Genomic DNA, 24,770 nt, shown 5'->3' on the forward strand with positions numbered 1-24,770 from the left:
AGATTATATTAATATTCAATCAATTCTGGCCATTATTTCCATAATCATTCACAACTTTTACACTTATTTGCCAAAGATTAAATCCACCTCAGGGAAAAGGAAACAACCATCTTAAAATTATGGGTGGGGTTAAAATTATACTGTACCTAGTATATGAACTCTGCACATCTATCTCCCAAAAAAAATGCCAGGAAAGAATTCCAGTTGTCAGATGCTTGTATTAAAAACTGAAGGATGCTTATTCAGCAATTAACAACCCATCATAATCTAATGCCAGTCCCTCAAGTAAAGCTCTTCTTACACCAGTGCTGTTTCTATAAAGCAGAGCTGACAGGGAGGAAGGATTAGCAGAAGCTTTTCCGTAACTGCTGTTATCTGGAAAAACTTGAGGCATATGTAATCGGTCTACCTACCCTTTTGTTTCTTGTTTGTTTGTTTAAATTTACAATGATTTGGCAGGTAATGACTCTTACGTGGATCAACCAGAAAAATACTGAAATACTTTAAGATAGGAGTCCATCAAGAGTAAACTGGGAGAGAAGAAAGTGAAGTAGAAGGACTCGTGCTCCTTTCAACAGAATCACAGAAAGGGTAAGGCTAGAAGGGACCGCAGTGAGGTCGTGTATAGACTAGGGAATGAGAGGCACTGCTACAGGAAGGGACTTGGGGTCCTGGTCAATGGCAAGTTGAATGTGAGTCAGCAGTGCCCTGACAGCCAGGAGGGCCAACTGTGTCCTGGGGGGCATCAGGCAAAGCATCGCCAGCTGGTCGAGGGAGGGGATTGACCCACTCTGCTCTGCATTGGTGTGGCCTCACCTTGAATATTGTGTGCAGTTTTGGGCACCACAGTATAAAAAAGGCATTAATCTATTAGAGAGCATCCAAAGGAGGGCCATGAGGATGGTGAAGGGTCTGAAGGGGAAGCCGTGTGAGTGGTTGAGGTCACTTGGTCTTTTCAATCTGGAGAAGAGGAGACTGAGGGGAGACCTTATTGCAGTCTACAACTTCCTTGTGAGAGGAAGAGGAGGGACAAGTACTGATCTCTTCACTCTCATGACCAGTGACAGGACTCAAGGAAATGGCATGAAGCTGAGTCAGGGGAGGTTTAGATTAGGTATCAGGAAAAGGTTTTTCACCCAGAGGGTGGTTGGGCACTGGAACAGGCTCCCCAGGGAAGTGGTCACAGCACTTGGCCTGCTGCCTGAGTTCAAGAAACGTTTGGACAATCCTCTCAGGCACATGGTGTGACTCTTGGGATGCCCGGTGCAAATCTGGATGTTAGGCACAATGATCTTGATGCGTCACTTCCAGCTCAGCATATTCTATGATTCTATGATTTGGCCCAACCTCCCTGCTCAAGCAGGGTCATCCTAGAGCACATTGCACAGGATTGAGCTGAGATGGTTCTTCAATATCCCCAGTGAGGGAGACTCCACAACCTCTCTGGGCAATCTGTTCCAGTGTGTGGTCACCTGCACAATAAAGAAGTTCTTCTTCATATTGAGGTGGAACTTCCTGTGCATCATTTTCTGCCCGTTGCCTCTTGTCCTATTGCTAGACACCTCTGAAAAGAGCCTGGCTCCATCCCCTTGTCACCCTCCTTTCAGAGACTCATATATATTGATGAGGTCCCCTCTCAGTCATCTCTTCTTGATGCTGAACAGGTCCAGCTCCCTTAGCCTTTCTTCATAAGAGAGGTTCTCCAGTCCTTCAGTCATCTTTGTAGCCCTCTGCTGGACCCACTCCAGGAGCTCCATGTCTCTCTTATACTGAGATGCCCAGAAATGGACACAGTACTCCAGGTGAGGCCTCACCAGGGCTGAGTAGAAGGGCAAGATCACCTACCTTGACCTGCTGGCAGTGCCTCTTCCTAATGCACCCCAGGATACCACTGGCCTTCTTGGCCACAAGGACACACTCCTGGCTCCTGGACAGCTTGTTGTCCACCAGGACCCCCAAGCCCTTCTCTGTAAAGCTGCTTTCCAGCAGATACTGCTGTATGGAGTTATTCTTCCCCAGGTGTAGGACCCTGCATTTACTTTTGTTGAACTTCAGACATTTCTTCTCTGCTCATCTCTCCAACCTGTCAAGGTCCCTGTTTGATTAAGGTTTCATGGAATCAAAGTCTTATTCTGCCAGGAGTTCCCTAGACCAAACTGCTTTAGATTACTGGTAAGACAACAAAAACCATAGAAATTTGCTACATGTACGCAATTGTATATTTGCCAAAAAATATTGTAACATACATATGTTCTTTAACTAAGCTTCAAATATTACAGTATGCACCTTTAGAAAAGTATTCAAACATCGTGTTCAGAAAAATATCTAGAACTATTAGGAGAAAGGGAAAAATGTTGACACAGTTTCAACAAAATAGAGAAGGCTAGAATGACAAGTAATGAAACAGCAATAGTAGGAGTTCTCTACTGAGGCATACTTTTGGATTATTTTCATTATACAACTTCTGTTACTTAGTTGGAGAGGAGTAAACAGCTTTTTTTTTTTTTTTTTTGAGAAATAGTACTTACTTGCTCTTTCTCTTGCACTTTTTGTGTTGAAAACAGACAGTGGGTTGTAATGGTTGAGAGAAGGTTCAAGGAATGCTACTGGAATGGCCGCTGCAAGAGATGCTAAACACTCACCAAGTGCGGGACGCTGCCTGTATATGAGAGACATTAAAAGTCATCTGAGAGAAAAAGTCTTTCACTAGGCTATCAGTGTCTAGCATGCACAATAAAAAAGAATTAATGCTTATTGATGGTTTATTTCGTCTTTTTAATACGTTAGGAACTATTTGACAACTTTGCAAAATTGCATTTCTCAAATGAAAAAAACTACTGGAAATCACAGTTGTATAAGAAACACAATTAAAAAAACACCCCACCTCCACCAGTTCTGGTTCTGGCCAAGATAGGATTAATTTTTGCAGTAGCCAGGAGGGAGCACGGCTAGGACCTGGAGATTATTCTATATCACTTGTCATTGCCGGGGGATGGAGGAAGGGACCCTTCAGGGTCAACATAGTGTGGTTTTGAGCAATTGCAAGTGAATCGTTCACCTCTTTCTTGTACAGTCTGTCATTAGTATTGTCGCTCTTATTGAGCAACAATTTCATTGCCTTATTTCATTGCTATTTCCAGTAAATTGTTCTTATCTCAACCCATGATCTTTACCTTTTGTGCCTCCAATTCTCCTCTCCAGCCTGCAGCAGAGGAGGGGGAGGGGATGGTAAGAGTGAGCAAGTGGCACATAATTTGGATTGTTTCAGTGGGAACATCAAATGGGGGAATATCATTCCTAAACCACAACACCCCTATTTGGCGCTCAGTGTGAGACAGGAAGGGTTGAGATAACAACAGATCTGACCAGAGCAGGTTCGAAACAAATTTGATCTAAGCATTTGTTGTCCTGGGTCCAAGCAGCTAGTCACAATGTTGCTTGGTCTGTTCACATGGTTGTGGTATCTAACCTTGCATATATTCCTGCATATGCAATATGTGCTCCCTGTGATGATATTTTTCAGGGCAGGGAGAGGGATCAAGACTGCTTTGTTGCTGTATTGTGTGATATCAGCTTATGATATGATAACATCAAGGACAATGAGAGTCATTTGGGATGTGCCTTCAGTGCTGCTTTCCTGCCCTCACCTCGGGCACTACCTCTGGGAGCTCATTAATAATCATACCCAGCCTGTGGGAAGAACAGGATGATTTTCCCCAGGTTTTCACCCCCTTTTGCTTTCTTCTTCAGGCTTGTTGGAACAGCTTTTGAGGATTTTGAATTTCCCTTGGATGTTAAGAAAAGCATGTTCTTGTTGCTAGGTCTGCCACATCCCCCACACCATGGTATGGTCCACACCATATTCAGAGTCACAAAAGAGATTTTTAGTAGTGTCTTTCAGACATCTGCCCTGAGGGTGGATAGTCATGAGTGGCATGGAATGTGGTAGAAAATTGGCCAGGTTTTGAAGGATTATTCTGCTCCAGTAGTTTGGAATTTCACCCCTGAACAACTACAGGACCCTGATAAAGTGGCAGAACATTTGAAAGAAAAATGCTGTGGCAGTTCCAGAGAGGTGTGAACTTAGGCAACATGCTGGGGGCCTGGCTAATATTTATTGGACACTGCCTGTTATTAGAGAGCACCCTCAGGGGACAGAGAAGGAAAGCAGATCAACAGGCACTGCGGCCACTCAAACTGCAGCTGAACCAGAGAAACAACCCATGCTGGTAGCAGTCACCCCTATAGAGGAGAAGAAATCCAAGACAAAAGCAGTTCACTTAGTGAGGGATGAAGAGGAGGGAGGGCCCTCACAACAGGAAGAAGAGGCAGTGCCAGAGATAATCACCTGATGCCTATCCCTGGGTGAACTGTGACATCACCATTAAGATGATCTTTAAGGTCCCTTCCAACTCAAACCATTCTATGATTCCGTGAAAGCCTAAAATTTTGCAGGATGGAAGTTAGAAAACATAAAAAGAAATTCAGAGCAAATTGTCAGCCACTGACACAAAAAGCAAATCATGTAAAATAAATCATTAAGGAACTGAGTTGTTCAGTAGAATAAACTGAATAAAAAGATAGTTAAAGAAAAGCCAAATTAACCCTTTAGAACACGTTAGGAACCCTTTAGAATATATTAGGAACATAACTAATTGGAAACATTCACACTGAAGTATGAGACTGTCACAGTCTGATGTGCAAGCCTTGGAGGAAGTGGAAAACACTGAAATGTAATCAAATCAATCTAGACTTTGAAAAACCAAAACATGACAAAAGGCTGAGGCAGTGATGAAGAAGCATTTTCTATTATACTACTCATAACAGGCTTTCTTGCGTATTTGGCAGCCTTAATTTTGAGAAGCCTCAAGTAGGTCAGTTTAAAGTCTTAATGAACAACCTGGATATGTAAATATGACTGAATACAACCGTTAATTTTGTAATATTTAACTACATCCATCAAAAAGTTGCTATAAATTCTTAACTCATGCAGAAGTTTATATTTCTTATTATTGTTACAGATACTAAAAATAACTTGGAAATGTGTTTCTATAAACTGACTGGTGATAAACTATGGTGACAAGACACCATAAAGGGACATACAATTTTTAGGTACTGGGCATGAAAACAGAGTTTTCAACCCCAAATTTAGGACCTAAATTTCTAATGCAGGAAATAAAAAGAAATTAGTACCAAAATACCTATAGCAATAATACTATACTTGTCAGTAGAGCACTAGGGCTCAAAGCAATAAAGAGTTATTGCATTTTGCATCCAGCTCTACATTTATGAACCATAGAGACATTTAGAGAAGAAATGTCCACAGAGAAATCAGAAAAATGTCAAACATCCTAAAGAAGATAAACCGTCTTTGTACAAAGGATAAAACACGACAATGGAAGTGTGTCTCAACAGGGCAGCACTAGCAATCCAACTAAGTGTTAGTTCTGAGCCCCAGCAGTCAGGAGTCTTGTAGAATCAGCTGAATTATTTCAGCCACGAAAACTGATATTTATCTAAGAAAAGTGAATTGACTCATTCTACAATGAAAGGTAAAACTTCTTAATGTTCCTTCCAAAATTCACTAGGAGAAAAACCTGCACTTTGATCCTGAATCGAAGCATTGCTTAACTTGAATAACTGTTCAAGTCAGTTCAATCACTCACTTCTAAGTTTTGCTGAAACATATGTTTGAAATCCTACTTCCCACCTAGACACCGATTTCTGTCTACAACTGTAATTTAAGAGCTTGAGACTTGTTAAAAACAAATTAAATGAAATCCACAGTTGAAAACCTCTCACACAGACTTAAGAGACCAATTCAACTCCTTGAATATATTTAATCTGATCGCTCTCCAGTCTAAGAAGACAACTGCAGTAGGCAAAGGTGATGCTGCTAGAATCAATGTAAAAGGTCTAATGCTTATAGCTTTTGCTGATCAAGTGGAGGCCTGTGCTGTGAGCACTTTTTATTGAAAGGCAGCTCAAACATTCTCACATTTCATTTCCTGTGAGAAGACCCTGACTGCTGGTTAGATAAGGGGTAAGGCACTTCTCATTTTTCCTATCAGATCTGTATAAAGGAGTATTTAAGATTTTCAAGCCCAAAAAGAGATGAAAGAGAGTATAGCTTTCTGATTTAGTGATGGATGCATAAATGCCTGAATAAGGAAGTACAAAAGAATGAGCTTGTGCACACATGTGCATGCGTGCAGAGTGGGAGGAAAGATCTATCTACCAGTCTGCTCTTGCATTTTGCATGAAAGAATTTTAAATAAACTTTGGAAGGAAAGAATTGGAGACCAGCATTCTTCATACTAGGCAAAGCCTCTCCTAACCAGACTACTTACATTTCCTCCAGTTTAGTCTGTCTCTCTCCCAGGGGATCTTAAACTTTTCATCATAAGAAAGGTCATGAAAATTGCCTAACCTACAACTTTCACAAGCATAAGGATAGGTTATCCTTATCTTAGTTCCTATCTTATGATAGGGTTCTCTTTTCTGAACTGACAGATATGGACTTGGTCCCTTTTTAATGGAAGAGGATCTAAAATCCAGCAACTAGATACTTAAAGGAATTTCAGACCCTAGTCTTTTTTAAATGCTGCTAACTAATGGTTTCATTCATAGAGTTAAATGTTGTCAGAACAATCTACATATGCTCAGGATTTTATGCTCAGGACAACATTTGAGAACTCTGTATACACTTAGGTGTGAAACACATGCAGTCTACTTAGTACTCAGCCTACATTCCACAGCAACATGCAGTAGACAAACTTAATTGCAACCCATGGAAAAATTTAGCTTTTCCCATGGGAAAAATAAACTCTGCAGATACACTGACATATGCAGGATGAGTTATTTGCTTTTATTTAGTTTTGATTTTTTTTTTTGGTGGAACTGAACGCTAAAGTATAGGCAACTACTTTCAAGATAAAGTGCACTGTTTCAAATTCACCTTTCATCCAAACTGCTTTATTACCTAAGTAACACACTCCAAAAGAAGAGAAAATTTTACATGCTGAGTGTTACATGTAATACCTTTCAACATAGATGTTCTTTCCAGTCCCAAGAGAATAGAGGCTACAAAGAATTCTGTAACATGAAACTTGTACATCACCCACTAGAGGAAAATAAGAAGTATATTATCAGTATTTATTCAGCTAAAGATTACTTTTCAAACATCTATTTTATGCGATGCGTTTAAAAGCATCTAAACTTTTAACATATGTATCACTGAACCTTCTGCCTATAGATACTCTACATGATATTATTTATCTTTAATTTCTCTAATACGTTGTTTTTCATCTACATTTGTTCCACAATCTAACAGATTATCAGACATTCCAAGAGGACAACAGATACTTGCTAATAAGATAATTGCAGGTTATCACACTCACAGAGTACAATTTTAAGCTAAACCACATCACTCTGTGTGTCTAACCTTTAGGTACGTGATCTAAAGTTTCACCATACTTTTAAAGAAAGTATTTTCATGGTTATCCACCTTTTAATTATGACCCAAATATATATAAAATTTCGGAAGATAATTAGAGACATTAGAGCATAATAAGACCATTCAGCATATTACTGAATCTCAAGGAGTCATTTCAGTATTTTTACACTAAATGATGCTAAAAAGAGGGAAAACTTATATTCAAAGACCTACAGTAGTTTTCACATGTAAGGAGAAAACCCACAGGGAATTAATAGCAAGTTGTCTCCTTTAATGAAATAAAAATTTTCTATAGAAAACTACTTTCATCCACACAGTTGGTAAGACAGCACTTAAGGGGATATTTTAATTTCTCTCTCAATGTTTGTAGAAATATTGAACGTAATTAACTTGAAACTTATTGAATATTATTTTTACACATGCACTAGAAATAAGATAGTATGCAGGTGATTTCAGATTTAATGCAGGAAATGTGCATGTTACTGAAAACAGAATTTCATCCTTTGAATCCATGCAGCGCTACTAAAAAGCGTTTGTACCATTATAATACAATAAACTTTTTTAAAAAATAAAATACTTACAAAGTAAATCGATTCCAAACTGATAATGTGAAATATGTTCAAAAAACGATGTCAAGACTGGTAACAATGCTACTGTAGTATAATTAATATTTTGTGAAACACCCTTGATTTGTGTTCGTGAATGAGTAAATTTTCCAAGTTTAAGATTTTCTGAAGTTTTTTCCAAGTCTTCAGCAGCATTTTCGAAAAAGGCACGCAATCCTGCTTTGACAAGTTCAGATCCTGATTTCATAACAGTTCTGAAAAATAATAAGGGAAAAAATATTGCATTGAACTTCAGCAGTTGTAAAGAGCTGTACATATGTTAGTTACATTCTATCAGTCTTTGAAGATACACACACGGTATCAATGACCTTTACATTATGAACAGAGAAGGGCACTTACATTTGCATAGTGGTATAAGCAACAAATAGCTTCGGCTACTTAATACAAAATAATAACAACAAAGACCTTGATTCCATAGTCTTGCCTTTTCAGTTTTTGTGATCTGCTTTCAAACAAGATAATGCTTTCTCAGTAAATATCATAAGTGGTGAGAAAGCTCCTCCATAAAATCTGCTCAAAACTCCCCAACTCTTAATCCCTACATTTTTATGGGAGCCCCAGTAACTAGGTATGTAAGTCAAGATACTTCAAAGCACCTTAAATCTAGAAAATGCAACTGCAATACCAGCATCACTGTCCCATTCCTTAATTTTTTTGCACTCTTCTACAACTCCTTAATGAAGCTTCTAGTGTTGTTATTCACGATAAGTTCGATGTCAGGCTGCTATGTAATATAACTAGGCCAGAAATCAACTCAAATTAGAAAACTATTCTGGCTTCTGTCTTAATCTTCATAATCATTTCAATGATAAACAGTAAAAGTTAGCAAATGTAACTATGCTCATATATCAATACACTGCATGCTTCTAATGACAAATTTTCCACTATGCACTAAACTCTTCCAATATCTGTGGGTATCAATACTTGCAGTTCCAAAGTTTGTGTCATTTATATCTCCCAAAAGTCTTCAAATATCCTTGGAAACAGTGACAAGAGTTTTCAATGTTTTAATGACAGGCATTGAACAGAAAAATATAGTTGAAACACTTCAGACAAAATCTGCTAATATGATGGACAATATCTGAATTACTGATGCTGCTAATATAACTTATTACAAATAAAGAATAAAAAAAATACAGAAATGACCCAACTGCTTCTGAAAAGCTCTACAATGCCTTTGTAGTTTGTAGTTGGTACAAATGTTGCAAACTTACCGTGTGTCAAGAGACTGAGCTAAGATGTGCAGGCAGTTCACCATTGTAGCAGAATCACTACCTGGTTAGAAAGAGATACTATGAGAACAATACTAGAACCTGTCACTTCTTGCTGCTTCAACAGTTTACATATTCTATTAAGTGTTAGCTTAATAGAAGAGCCATGTTCAATGCAGTCACTAGTTACACTAGAAGTTTATGCACCATGTTATAGAATTTTGCCTATATTTGTGAAAAATTTCAGGTAGGTTAGAAACAACTGTTATACATTCTTTATATTTTGAACTTTATCAAGATCTTTCTTAACAACTTACCAAAAAGTGAGATCCTATGTCTAACAAGAGCAGCTAGCTTGCAGAACAGGCTAAAGAATTAAAAAAAAACCAGAGAGAGCGAGAGAAGACAAGACAAAGGTTAAAGATTTATTTAGAATATGAGGTAAAGAGTATTAGGAATATGAAAAAGAAATCACAACATAGGAAAGTCCTGGAAAGCGTATTTTGAGTTATACATGATGATAACAATCAACTGCATTAAGCAGAATAACATTTTTAATCTTCTGAGGTCTCTCATTTTCTAAGCTTCACTACTTCAGAGATGACTTGAAATGTGAAACTTTCTTTTGATTACAGTGGTTTCCGACAATTGCACACTATATGGCTGAGTCATTCTTTATGGCTAATATTTCTGAATAAGAATTTTTTTTTTGTAAGAACAAGAAAAATGAGAAATATTTTGGTGTTTCACTTGGCATTCTGCAGGAAATGAATGTTAAAAATCTTCATACTATTTAAAATAATTTGCAAAGATATTCTTTGTAAATAAAGAAATTATTCTGTGTTTACCCTCTGATGATGATAAGATGAATCCAGAAATATATACAGACTAGAAGAGTTTCTGGCAAGTATATCAGAAACTTGCATATCTAACTATCTGTCAAAATAGTAGAATAATTTAGAGAATAAATCAGCAGCTCTCTAAAGGGGCTACTTTAACAAAGACAGCTAGACAGACTTGTATATCATTTGTGCTATACTTTATAAATGGAATTAGGACATAACAAAATGAAGCATATACCTTAGGAATTGGTATGGTCTCTTACTAACCACAGATTGTTACTGTTATCTTCACAATAGTAAGGAAATACTATACTTCCTATAAGATGAAAATAGCAGATAGTCACTTTTCTCAATGAAGAATGCACAAAGAATTATAAGATATTTCTGAAATTATATTAGCAGATATGTATGCTAGACATCTAACTTCTTCATGTGCCTTGGTAAAGTCACTTTGTATAGCTCTAGTACACATCCATTCATTATGCTGACCTGACTGACTTTAAGGAATTAACAGGAACATTCAGAGAGGAGGCATGAAACTTAAAATGCTACTTCCATCCTCCTGAACCTGAGATGACTTTCCCAGCTACTGGGGGACTACCTTGCACGTTTGTATGTAATATACCTGAGAGCTCAGTAAAACATAATCTTAGGGACTTAACACTCATTCTTACAGGCAACTGCTATATAAGGACTACCACCCACGCAGAAGGTGGAAACAAAAGAGTAATAATAATTTAGAGAAATGCAAAAATATGTTGAAAGATAAACTGAAGACTGGAATCTAGGACGTTGAGTGCTAGGCCTGATCTTACTTAACAACATGTAAGTAACCTTTAGTTTCAAATTTGACATCTACTTTCCACCGGAAATGATAGTTAACTCTGGTCAATGTAGTGAAGGAAAGTAAAAAAAATCTGAGAACCTACACGTAAAGTAAGGAAATGTGATAGCAAAACAGTTTTAAATATTACATTTCAAAATTTCCCAAAGAAAATAACTGGCAGCACACCTTAAGTGGAAGAAAAAACCCGGCAAAAAACATATTAAGTTACAGTTATAGTTAAAGCCCAATTAAATATTAATATTAAATCTTAGTTGAGGAAAAATTAAATTCATATTTTTGTATAGGCAACACATTATAAATTAAAATGCAAATATCTCTTTTTAATTAAGTTCTCTAAAATAACTTTGCATCAAATGGCTGACTCAAACCAAATTGGAAACAGTACAGATATCTAAAAATTATTAAATTCCAGAAATATTTATGCAGGGGCAGAAGTAATTTTGCATCAATTCTTGAATCTGTAATTCCCTCTAGAGAGCTGCATCATGGTATTTTTAACATTTTTTTTAAATATATATAAAAATTTAAATAAATGTGACACCATTTAAATGACCCAAGAGTGGAAAAAGCTCTCAACCAGAAACTGCCACCAACAATGGAACATAAACTCACAAGAAACTAAGTAGTTCCATTGCTCACAGAATAATTTATTAATATTTTATGTTATCATCCACAATTACATATCTTTAAATATATAGTAGTTATATATAGTTAATTCTTTAATTATATATACATACATACATATATATATATATTTATATATGTTAAAGAATACTAAAATGAGGACTTTTATTTAATCACTGCTATTTTGATAGAGAATAAAATATTCACTTTCCAGCTGAGGAAACTGAACTTTTGAACTATCTTTCTCTTTAATCTAAGAAAAGTCCTTTATTTATCTATATAAAACCCTCCTATATATTTCTTAATTTTCTTCTTACCTTGCTACCATTTCCTTCTCCTTATTTGATGCATATCCACTGCTACTGAGGGTTTTTGATGGAGAAGACAGGAAGTAGAGGCAGTGATTTGTAAAGTACTGATCAACTAATGGTAAAAGAACCTAAGAAATACAGATACAAAATATATTTTTTACAGAGCTCAATGGTGAATACAGCAGCAACGCTCTGGTTCATCAAAGTTTATTTAAAGAATTTTAATTCTGTAACAGTTGTATTTTCCCATTTCAAAATAATCTAAATTAAAAATTCAAGTCTTACGATTTTATTTAAAGTTACGTAAATAATAAACAGTTACACAAATATATCTGGTTTGGATCTAACATTGCATAGGAATATTTCTTCCTGATAATTAGATGATGTTATGCACTTCAGTGATCTCTTGTGGTAAAAAATTTTAGAAATAATTAATATATTCAGTGAGAGTATTTAATTTCATGTAAAAAATAAATTGCCTTTTAATTTCTATGTTCCTTCTCATACACAAGCAGATTTATTGAAGTATTTTTAAATATTTGAATCCAGCAAATATACTGAAATATTTTTGAAGATATTTCAAAATGTTTGTTAACTATTTGATTACTTACAACAAAAAAATAGAAAATATATATTACTAATATGTGAAAAGCAGTCTAACATTACAAAGTTCCATATTCTGTATAGTGGAATGTATATGAACATTACTTGAAATACTAAGTCACTCACTTTAGCAAAGAATTTTATTTCTTGGTCATGTGGAGATTTTTCAGTTTTTCCACTGGTTACAATGGCTTCTGCAAGGATACAATCAAGGCAGACACACAAATAAGAATCTGTCTAATGATGAATAACACAATAGCCTTTCAAATAGCCTTGGAAACTTAGTTTTACTGAAATAAAAATAAAACAACAGAAACTGTTTGGCTAGTTACAAATGTGCAAGAATTTAATCGGCAAGTTAAAAGGCAGGATTTAAGTTTCTTAAATGTAATAAAAATAGTGTTCACTACAAATGTAAATATATCAATCCAAATATTTAAATATCAACAATTCTAATTATTTTCAGAATAAAATATGCAACTTACCCAAATGTGCAATAAACTCTTGAGCAGAATCAACATATTTTAAAATTTTCTTCAGAAACTTAAAGGCAAACCTCTTTTCCATGGATGAAGCATCCAACTCCATGTCATTCAGGCCCCTGTTTCAGAAAGGATTAAGAGAAATAGCATTCATGATGACATTAGTACAAATGAAAACAGTACTATGAAGGATTCATGCCTTATTATCTTTTTATTATGGTAAATTTTTATAAGAAGGAGAACTTGACTTTCCATAGCAACACTTAGTCATCAACTACCTGGCAAGAAATAGAAACATGAGTTGATTTTAATAAGAGGTATGATAGCTTGTGATTAAAGTATCCATAATATATATATATTTTAGAACTTCAGAGTGCTATCTTATTGCACAAACAAAGCCATGGTACATCTGAATCTAACAAAGTAATACACTGGTCACTCAATTTCTACTGCTGGCACAATATAGTGCCAAATGTTTAGGAAGTCAGCAGTTGCATCTTTACAAAATAAGTTTAAGTACTACCCTTTATTTGACTATTCACTGTTAAACTTCATTTTTTTCTTGAATTTTATCAAAGACTGAAGTCAAAATTACTTCAGCTACTAAATGAAAACTTCAATGTAAGTAACAAACTACTGTACTATTAAAATATTTGAAAAATTTTAACAGTATACAATAATTTCTAAAGAGGCATGTATTATTTATTCTTTAAGATAAATTAATGACATAAATCCTGACTGGTACATGCAAGATATTAAAGAGAAATAAAAATGTGTGGTTGTCAGTGCCTAGATTTAAAACACTGGATTTTATTTTAACTACAAATGAAACCTAAGTGACTGAAATTCTAAAATTCTTTAGGATCAGAGAAAAATTTAGGTTGGAAGGAACCTCTGAAAGTCATCTGATCCAAGTCCTATCTCAAAGCAAAGCCAAAAGATCAGGTTGCTCAGAACCTTGTCCAGCAATGTACTGAGTAGCTTCAAGGATCGAAATCTCATGATGACTCTGAAGAGCCTACAGTAATTTTTAACCTCCCCTTCTGGGAACAAATAATGGTGGAATATTTTCATATGTATAACTGGAATTTTCCTTGTAAGAACTTGTTACTTTTGAGGAGACAGTGTTTTACCTCATCGTCTCTATAACCTTGCATTAAGTAGTTGAAGACAGCAGTAAATCCCATCGTATCCTTCTATTTTAAAACTGAAAAATCCCCCTTATCTTTCCTCAGTCTTTCCTGGTATGACATGCATGCCAATCCTCAAAGCATCTCAGTGGCCTCCCACTTGAGCAACTCTTCTCAATGGTTTCCTTAGCACTCGTGAGCCAAAAACTGGACAATGTACTCCTGATACAATTTCACGATCACAAAATGGAAGGGGAAAAAAATCACCTCCATCAACCTGCAGACCACACCTAATAATAAAGCCAGTACAGAGTCAGCCTTTGTCATCAAAAGGACATATTCCTGATTTATGTTCAACTTGCACAATTCAATGTGCTCTTCTGCATAGGTGCTCTCAGGCTCAATTCCCCTATTCCTGGAGTTATTCCATCCTGGATATAGGACTTTGCATTTACCTTTGCTCACCCTCACAAGAGTTCTGTCAGCCCATTTCTCCAGCCCATCAAAGTTCCTCTGATGGGTAGCCAAACTCTCCAATTCTTTGCTAAGGGTTCATTCCACAAAACTGCTCATGATGCATTCTGTCTTGGCATCCAGGACAAAAACAGGGATTTTTTTTCTTTTTCCTTTTGAAGTCACATAACCCTATAGGGCTTTTAATTTATTCTGTTTTCAAACATGTTTGCTTTTACAAGTTGTTATTTCTTTCCTCTTTGTTTTCTTGAGGTTTTCATGTACATTTGTTTAGACTGAAACTTCTTCATAGTCTCTTTATACCAACATTAAAAGGACTATAAATTATACTTCAGATTTTCTGTTGATAGGTGGTGTTTAACACCTGGAACATCTAACTGCCTTGCCAAGTGAGGAAGCAACTGAGTAACATTAAGGGAAACCTCTGGTTACCCACAATGGCAACTTCATATGCTTCTGTACAGACTCTTCAAATAGTAGCAGATAGGAAGAGTTGGCCTTTATCAATTAGAGAAAATGACTGGGCTAATGGAAACGCAGAGACTACAGAGGGGTAGTGTACTGAACAGCGTGTCTGAAGTAGGGAAGAAGGGAGGAACCGGTAGTTTGTGGTACTGAGGCAATAAGAAGGAAAGGAACAAGAAAGCAGGGAAGATGCTGGGCTCGTTGTAGTATGGAAAAAATGATTATTTGTACTAAGATTTCTTAGCACTGTGTGGGACTTAATTAGGGAGAATAAATTAAGATTAGACTAACAGTTGTAAAACAGCTATGAGATTAATCCAAGGAAAAAAAGTAATTCTTAGGTAGAAGGTTGATGCAGCAGAAATTTTAACAACAAAAGTATATCATAATAAAATGGATGTTCTTGACCATATCAGAACACAGTTAAGAGGAAAGGAACAGTTATAGTCTGGAGATACAGAATCAGAGAACTAAGGAACCCCTTCCAAAACCGTTTTAAACATAAATTTAGAAGGACTCTAATCTCCCATCTTACAGTTACACTTGAAAAAAAAAATCTATTTGAAAAGTTCTAGTTTAAATACTTTTATGAACTCCTATTAATTTATATATCACCTGTGTAATCAAAGTATTTGGTCTGTATTAACAGCTATGTATGGCTGAGAGGCATCTCCCGCTGCCTCACTCTCACAAAGGAGACTAAGTATTTGTATTTTCAGTGAGATCACTGTACATATTCTCCTTTTGAGTTTATAAGAAGTCACAGCTCCTAAGAGACTACATGTACTTTCCTAAATATTGAAATACATTGGTGGGTTTGTGAAATAACAAAAGCAGCAGCAAAGGAACTTATAGAGATTTAAAGATGCTTAAGAAAATACCATGTTTTTTCTAACATGTACTTGAGTAAGGCCTGAGAGATTTATCTGTACATCACAAACACACAAAGTGTTTCAAAAGTGTTCTCAACAAAGAAAGAAGAGAAAAAAAAATAAATAAAACAAAGCAGCAGAGGCAGATGGTATATGTAAGGTACACATGCTGTTCCACCTATACATTTCCAATTATAAACAATTTCTATGTTTTAATGCTTAGTCCAATGTTTCTAAGAATAACATTCTGGACATGTGATAACTGCAATGAGTACTTCAAAAGATTTTATATATATATATATATATATATATGCACATATTCCTCTGAAGGAAATATTGAGAAGAGAATAATTTTGATTCATCCTTACACAGACAATTGCTGCAAACTCCTCAACCACACCAATAGAGAGTTTGAACGTGCTTTTTCAAGTTGACTTGTCGCATGAGTTAACACTGAAAACATTGCCCTCCTGACATAAAGAGACATAGCTGCAAAATTTGAACAATTCCATTGGTGTTTCAAAAGATCATTCATTTTCAGGAACTAATCTTATTCAATGGTTCTAAAGCAATTATGGAGGATATAAAAGTATTTGGTGGCATACCTACATTTTGGATTCAGGCTGGGAGCCTACATATGTGGCAGGAGGGAATTTCTCTCTGTACTAGTGCAGAAGTGTATATTTAGAACTGTTTTCTCATATCTTAAGAAATGTAATTAATTGTTGAAGCCGACAAAGTTACCTTTCGCAGGTCCTAATCCTTGATATGTATAAATTTCTGAGTATACTTTCAAAAGGGATGTGGACTTGAAAAGTAGAAATAAATGAAAATAGGAAATGAAGAACATTTACAGAAAAATTTGTTCATGAATGCAGTTTAGTTTACAAAAATGTTTAACGTCAGCAAAATAATACCTGTCTATACTATTTCAGAAGGGTCTTTCTGATCTTGAAAATAACAAACACTATGATTTATAGAAGATATGCCAAATGGTAATTATGTTAATAACTACCACACCGCACTGAGATAAAAACATCATGCTGGTTTGCCCACTGAATGTAAACAAGCATATCAAAAAAATGTGCAACTTACCGAGATATGATTATACCATTGACTTGAAGGAATTTAAACAGCTCTTGTGCCTTTTCACGGTCTCGTGATTTCTCCTTGGCTGTCAGTGTATCGTAAGGTACCAATAAAGGATGACTACCTCCACCTTTAGTAAGTTGAAAAGCTGTTAGTTTTTCTATTCTAAGATTTATTTTAATTCATCTATGAAAGGAACTATTCAATTTAGATTGTCTTACACCATCTTCTTTCAGATTGCTTCTTCTCCCTCATTTTCCTTGTCTTTTTTTTTTTTTTTTTGGTGTAGATCACAGGATTTTGGCTTACCTTTGCTTTCCAACTCCATTTTCTTCTTTTTGGCCCATATATTATGGTAGTTTTCTGCCATTACCTCAACCATTCCCTATGTTACCACCAGAAAAAAACAAGATGCAAAATTAGAAGATGACAATTAAAAATTCTGTAATTCTACATAATTTTACCATCTTGGGTAAAGTCTACACTCTTGTGGCAAAGAAACATCATAGTTAAGTGTCAGGTCTATGTTCAGGTGTTTTTTGAAGTCAGCACAAGCACAGGATACACATATATCACATACTATTATCAGCTCCTTCCCTGGCTTCGTGATAAGTTTTTCTGGGAACTCAGAAAGCACCAATGGCATGAACAGCAGAATTTTTGTATGTTTCATTTTTCCAGTATGTAAATAGTATGGCATGCACCTTTTTACAACAGCATATCACAACCACAGTCACAGATACAGTCGTAAAGCCTAACAAAATTCAGCTCATTAATAATAATAAAACCAAATCTATTCATTCTTTTCAGCGCAATATATGCAAAACGCAAAGACAAACCTGAAGCTCCCTAGAAAGTGCCACGTTAGAGAGATCAAGTGGTGCTGGGATATACCCATTTCCCTGCAGGGAAATAAAAATATAATTATTTTCATATAAAAGTATTTCAGATAAAAATATTCAACTACAACATCTCTTTTGTTGACCTGATTAGAGTAACATCATTCACAATTTTAAACGTTCTTGTAGAAACTGTGTGCAGCTATTGTTTTGCAACGTACTGAAGATACACAGGATGATTAAGAGAATACATCTGCTGATGTGGAAGTAGGAAAGTTGTGCACATACTTAGATCTCTCTATTTGCAAGAGATGGCAAGTTGCTAACAACTATGCTTTTAGCCTAAGAGAAGAGACCAATCACAAGACATACAAGATGTGCCTTCAAAATATGACAGAACAGTGTGGGAACAGCCTGGACAAACCCTATACTAAAGACAAGACAACACAACAAAAAGATAAAATAGGTTATTGACTTGAGGAATTTACAGACTAAGAAAAACGAGGAGCATGATGTATTTACAGTCTTCAACTGTTTAAAGTGGTAAAGCTCTGTGCAACAAACCTATTAGGTACATGTTAAATGTGAATGGTTACATAGAAATCAGTAATTTCAAATGTGTACTGAAACTAAATATGTGCTGAAGTGCTCTACTCAGTCATGTCTTCATCATGCATCTTCTTGGGCAACAAGGCTCAACTACAAAACAAGTTCAAATGGCTGGAAGCGGAGATGCTAGAGAGAGCAGGATTCCCTGTAAGGCAGTGAAGCTTGATGAAGAGGTAAGAAATGCTGAAGTATTGTCTTGTAACAGAGTGCTCAGGGGCCACTTGTGGTAAGCAAAAACCGGCCCTGGGAATGAACCCAACACAGGCCTAAGGTGCCAGATACTGATACTCACAGGATCAGTGCTGGTGCAGGTGTGCATGAGGAGTTACCCTGTGACACATCTTCGCACACACCTCGCAGGACTGCTTATGGCAGCAGGACTGTGCCCAACCCATTGCTTATTAACTCTCACTATATTAAAGTACAAATGTGTGTTTAATTCAGCTCAAGGGGTACAATAAAAATGCCCGAACACTTGTCATAGTTTTAAATAGCTTTCCCCATCCAAGACACAGACATATTGACCAGCGGTCTTAACATGTTATTACAAAAAGCTACAAATGAAAAAAAAATCTATTCTCACATCAAAATGCCAGGTAATATATACAATAACCTAAAAATTTTACCTGTATATTAAAAAAAAAGTGTCAAATGTGAAATCTCATATGTCAGTCATAACTAGAATCTTGAAAAAAGCCCATTTTAGGCTCTCCTGTTTGACCAAAAAAAGAAAATTGCTAGATTTGTTTATTAAAAAATAAAAGACTTTAAATACTCTGTCGTGTATTCTTTGAATGACTATATTAAAACTCTCTTTAGTTCTTCTGAGAAAATGAAAAGCAATAGCTCTCTGATATGGCCTCTGATAGCCTTACTATCTTAAAAGCTGCTCTATTTTTGGAATCCACTCTTCAGTGTTATTTCACAGTGTTTGTAATAGTGACATGACTTTCAATCTCAGAACTCTAACATTAAAAGCTTCTTTTCATTAAAAGTATATAAAACTGACATAATTGTGTAAAATTTCATAGTAAATTAGTGAACAGGCCTTTTGCTTTCTAAATTTAAGCAATTCTACATTACCTGACTAGACTGAGATATGCTGCGAAGCTTTTCATTTTCACGCTGATGTATTATTGTTTCTCCTCCTTCCTTGGTCCTTTCTAGGCTCCATCCCAGGGCCAACATGGTTTTCAATGATTCTCTGGCAGGCCAACGATAAATTTCCTTTTCCTTTGATGAAAAAATGCAAAATCTCTCTGTATTTAGTAAGTAGTGAGAACTCAATAAAAATATTCTGTCCTTCTATATAAATTGTCACATACCACAGAAGTATATAAAATTTATATATTATATGAGAACATACAATATAGTTCTTTTCTCATGAGATGGAAGCTTTGAAATATCATTTTTTTTTATTCAGTTCTTAGTGTCACTTATTGCTGGGATATGTGTTAGAAACTAACAGCACTGCAAGGAGCTCTGGAGCAGTAATGTTGATTAGATCTGGAAACTTACTCATTGATTCCTCCAGCACAAAATAATAAAAAAATTGGTGGTACTATAAGTGTTATGAAATTCTTTAAGCAAGTATGTACATTTGAATACATCAGCATTCAAGGCCTTTTTTTAGTCTTTCTATATTTATATCCATTCACAGATACAGAACATTACTGAACTATACACCTCTTCATATAAACACAGCTGTCGAAAAAAAATTAGGGAACAGCCTGTATTGCAACACCCCTTTGAAAAGTAAAGGTGTTGGAGAAATTCTGAAAAGTTATGACAAAGAAAATTCAGAGTATACCATATTAAGACTTTTCAAATCAATTTTAATAAAAGTATTTCAGTTCATGCCGTAAATTAGAATTTTCCTGACAGTTACTTAACATGACAGCTTTTATGGATGGACCTGATTTTTAGGTTCAAAAAAGTTCTAATTTGAGACAATTTAGAAAATTCTCTTTGAACTGCTTAAATAACAATTCAACCAACAATGCTTTGTCTCCTCTCCAAAGGTTCAAAAGCAATTTACAAACCTTAGGAAACTAAACATTTTGAATCCCTCTTGATTTTTGTCATCTCCATTTTCTGAACAGAAAAAACATGGTAAAGAGGGACAAATTTAATTGATTTATTTTTGTCTCCCAGTGAATCATTGCAAAAATAAGTAACAGAATTCAAATTCAATTCAGTGTTCTGACAACTAGAAGACATTCGTGCCTAGTCAAGAAATTCAAATAAAAACGCATTTAAAATAATTTAAATGATTTTCTGCATTTTCAACTGAATCATCTACACATTCTTTACATCTTTCTACCATCTTTCTTGAAGACAAAATTCCCTTCAGATATGTTAAATTACACTTTCATCCAAAACCCAGGAGTTGCTGCCAGTCATTCCTCATCCATGGAAGCCTGAAAAAAACTGTGCTACTGATATTTTGAATATAAATTGGTCCAGGCCTATGAAGAAACGATGAATATTATACAAGATTCAATGTAAGATTAACTGAACAATCACTTCAGCATGTAGATTGACCTATTTGTCCTTCTTCCTTTTCTATCATAAAGTTGAAACAGATTTTAAAAAGCAAACAGATCAATCTACTTTGTGTTAACACAGCTGAAATTTCCTCTGCTACCTTTTCAGCTAAAGTTTTGAAAGGTCTTATTAATGGGTGAGTCTTCATATTTTCATCCAGGGAAACACCATATTTCCATCCACTATTTGTCTGGAAAAAAAACAAACAAACAAAAAACCACTGAAATAAGCTGAGAACAACATAGATAAGTGACAGCAAATTAGTCAGTTTACTCTGTCATATCAAACTGCTAATCTACTCCCACAGCTGCTCAGTTCCTCAAAAAAGAGCATGCAACCATATGTGGATACACAGGAACAAATCATGCCCTGAATAGGTGCGATCTGTGAGTAGTAGGTCTTATGATACCAGTTCTGAGCCTAATATGCATTGGCTCCCTTCAAGTGGACTCATGCATTGAGAAAGTACTGACTGATGCAAAAAAGATTGCCTCAATTCTTTGGCATGCTAAAGTGAAAAACACAGAGAAGAATAGGTAACATTAACATACTAAGCACTAAAGAATATAACTGTAATGAATCCTCTACCTTAAACAATATTAACTGACATTTATGGTTTGAAATTAATATTTGTATAGTCACATAGCCATATATATGTGTAATTTTCTCTACAAATTTGCATATATAGCCCCCAAACAACAGAATTTTTATTTTATATAACTATACCATAAAATTGCTATTCGTTATTGTTACAAGAAATTATTTAAGAATTTATTATCTTGTTTTAGAGCTGCGTAGAACTAGTGAAACAGAAACATGACACAGTGACAGATCATTTGGGAAACCATAGATAAAATTAATACATAACAGTCTTCTTAAAGCTAATAAGAAAGAAAAGCTATAATTACTTTTTCTGATATAAAAAATTATATTAGACTGTACTTTCTTAGATCATGGAGCTGCTGCAATAAAATTGAATCTCTGACTCCTAGTCAAAACCCACCATTACTGGGTAAAATGAAGCCAAGAACTATATATTCTTACTTAAAAAAAAAACAAACAAAAAAAAAAAAAAAACCAAACCAAAACAAACCAACACCAAAACCCCAAACCAAAAAAACAAAACAAAACCCAAAAACTCCAAAATCAAACCAAACACCCCTTTTTCAGTCACCTCAAATCTGGGAGTTTGGATTGACAGGAAGCTGAACATGAGCCAGCAGTGTGCCCAGATTTGTCTTATGAGGAGAGGCTGAGGGAACTGGGGCTGTTTAGCCTGGAGAAGAGGAGTCTCAGGGGAGACCTCATCACTCTCTACAACTCCCTGAGAGGAGGTTGAAGCCAGGTAGAGGTTGGTATCTTCTCCCAGGAAACCAGCAGCAAGATAGGAAGGCACGGTCTTAAGCTGTGCCGGGGAGGTTTAGGTTTGATATTAGGAAGAAAGTTTTTACAGAGTAATCAGACTTTGGAATGGGCTGCCCAGGGAGGTGGTAGATTCACTGTCCCTGGAGGTATTCTAAGATGAGACTGGATGTGGCACGTAGTGCCATGGTCTGGTAACCACGGTGGTGGTGGATCAAGGATTGGATTGATGATCTCGGAGGTCTTTTCCAACCTGTTTGATTCGATGATTCTATGATTCTATGATGTTTATCCCAATACATTCTTTGAAAAAGTGACAAATTCCAATGCATTCTTTTGAGCAAAAAGTTTCTTCCATATATCCTAATGAATATGTAGACATTCATACACTCTGAACAAGGACCTATCAGTTAAACTGTCCAGTATTTCTTTCAATATTCATCCCAGGTGTTATTTACTAGTCCTTTTATGACAGTTGCCAGTCTTCAAATAATTCCTACCTTATCAAAGGCCCATTTATCATGGGAATGTTCAGCATATTTGCTTATGATGTACTCCAACTTTTCAGGAAGTACAAGGCTGTAAACGAAGAGGAGCATGGTCATTCAATCATAACTTACAGCAGTCTAACTTATGAAAAAAATGTCTGGATAATATAACACTAATCAAAATACTTCACCTCCAGATGAAGGTGAGACATTTGGCTTTGCAATTCTCTTTTCTTTAGAAGAAATGTCACAAAAAAGACAGAGCTATAAGGGCATTTACAGAGAATCTTCAAATACATAACAGTTGCACTTATTAGCAATGAAAACCTGCTTCACCCTAATCTACTGGTAATTTTGTTGCTAATTCTTAGTACAGAATAATATTAACATGGATGTTACACATTGCATAATGATGAAAGAGAAAGACTTTAATAGCAAGACTCAGCTAGTGATCCTCAGTTCTTGAAATCTGTAGAAATCTGTATTTTAATAGCACAAGATTACTAGGAAGGTCAAATCTCTATTAAATCATCCTACATTATCTGCTTATTTTGCCATGTCAGATTTTTACAGAACAATTCTCAAAATAAGGTGAAGATTTTACAAAAATCTGACAATAAGCCAACTGAATCATTTACCAGATTTTGATGATCTTGTACCATTTGCCATAAACACACTCTAAATACTTATAGTATCAAATGCACATATCCCAAACATTTGAACTATTAGACAATAGGATACATAATAAATATGGAATTTACTATGTACTGTGCAGATATAACATGGAAATATTTAACATCTGTGCAGTGCTGAGAAGAATATATTTTATGTAAACAGGATATATTGCAGTGAAGTATTTGGCAGGAGGAAGCAATAATCCCTATACTACTACTGAGAGGTCCTAATATCATTAACAGTCTGTCACTAGCCAACTCTCTCTACAGATGAGAAAAAATGTTAATAAGGAATAGTATAAAAATATTTAAGGAAAAGAAATCACTATGATTTATGAGACTCACTTTGCTGTGCTGACAGGTTTAGGATCAAAATTTCCTTCTGGATCCATTGAAGTCTGCTTTTCCAAAGTTGACATAATTCGTGTATCTAAATAATCAGGAGGCAAGGCACCAGCTATAGCACTTAGACAGGGTAAAGCCATTCGAAAGAGCTCTGGATCATACTTCTGCAGGAGAGATAGGAACTGGTTGGAAAATCCAATAGAAAAACATGCAAAATGTTAGTGAAAACCAAGCTGCCATATGCACAAACATTAGAAGATGCAAACACACAGTAAAGCGCATTTAAAATTTAAGCATAGAGCAAAATTATTGCTGCATGGCATCTATTTTTCATTATATCAACTTTACATATTCTTAAGACTACACAAATTACACAAGAGCATGCTGACACTGTGTAAGTATATACAATGCAAGCTTCCTTTGAGCCATGAAGGCCTACATAGGAGGATCAAGAGTTGTTCACCTTGTTACAGAGTATGATCATCTATAAAATAATGCCTTAGTTGTAAATTTACTATTTCCTGTCTTAACTGCAGAAGCCATTTTTATTTAACACTCTTTCCCCTCAAACTATTTCAGTTTAAAACATACTCAGTAAAGGAAATTTTGTTTTACTGTAGCAAAGTCAGTTCATTATTTCTAGTAATCTTTGTACAAAACAGAACAGTGGAGAACACCGTAGCTCAGAAGATCACAGATTTACACAACTCTTCTTTCACTGGGCTGATAGCCATTTGCAGAAAAGTGAAAATGCTATTATAGTGAGCCACCAATATTGGCAGAAACATATCATCTTCATTTATTTGTTAAAAGCTAAGATGCACTGATTGGAAACGTTTCATTGTGTCAGGCCCTCCTGATACTCCTTGCGCTT

The 24,770-nt window shown here is 35.5% G+C and overlaps 1 protein-coding gene across 2 annotated transcripts in view; it reads right to left on the bottom strand.

Moving 5' to 3' along the window:
- RYR3 (ryanodine receptor 3) overlaps positions 1-24,770 on the bottom strand; it is a 218,916-nt gene that overhangs the window by 55,500 nt on the left and 138,646 nt on the right. Inside the window, exons 52-66 of one of the 2 annotated variants that reach the window (XM_017829727.1) lie at positions 23,897-24,078; positions 22,890-22,968; positions 21,128-21,217; positions 19,564-19,713; positions 17,872-17,934; positions 17,342-17,417; positions 17,039-17,162; positions 13,006-13,121; positions 12,647-12,714; positions 11,924-12,045; positions 9,611-9,660; positions 9,297-9,357; positions 8,038-8,276; positions 7,042-7,123; positions 2,529-2,659 (exon numbers count right to left, since the gene is read on the bottom strand). In XM_017829727.1, the coding sequence (XP_017685216.1) occupies positions 2,529-2,659; positions 7,042-7,123; positions 8,038-8,276; positions 9,297-9,357; positions 9,611-9,660; positions 11,924-12,045; positions 12,647-12,714; positions 13,006-13,121; positions 17,039-17,162; positions 17,342-17,417; positions 17,872-17,934; positions 19,564-19,713; positions 21,128-21,217; positions 22,890-22,968; positions 23,897-24,078 (1,633 nt within the window). The remainder of the gene's footprint in view (positions 1-2,528; positions 2,660-7,041; positions 7,124-8,037; positions 8,277-9,296; positions 9,358-9,610; positions 9,661-11,923; positions 12,046-12,646; positions 12,715-13,005; positions 13,122-17,038; positions 17,163-17,341; positions 17,418-17,871; positions 17,935-19,563; positions 19,714-21,127; positions 21,218-22,889; positions 22,969-23,896; positions 24,079-24,770) is intronic. The other variant, XM_017829728.1, reaches the window with a different exon arrangement.

This window comes from Lepidothrix coronata, unplaced genomic scaffold (assembly GCF_001604755.1).
Source record: "Lepidothrix coronata isolate B3197 unplaced genomic scaffold, Lepidothrix_coronata-1.0 Scaffold168, whole genome shotgun sequence".
Taxonomy (NCBI): Eukaryota; Metazoa; Chordata; class Aves; order Passeriformes; family Pipridae; genus Lepidothrix; species Lepidothrix coronata.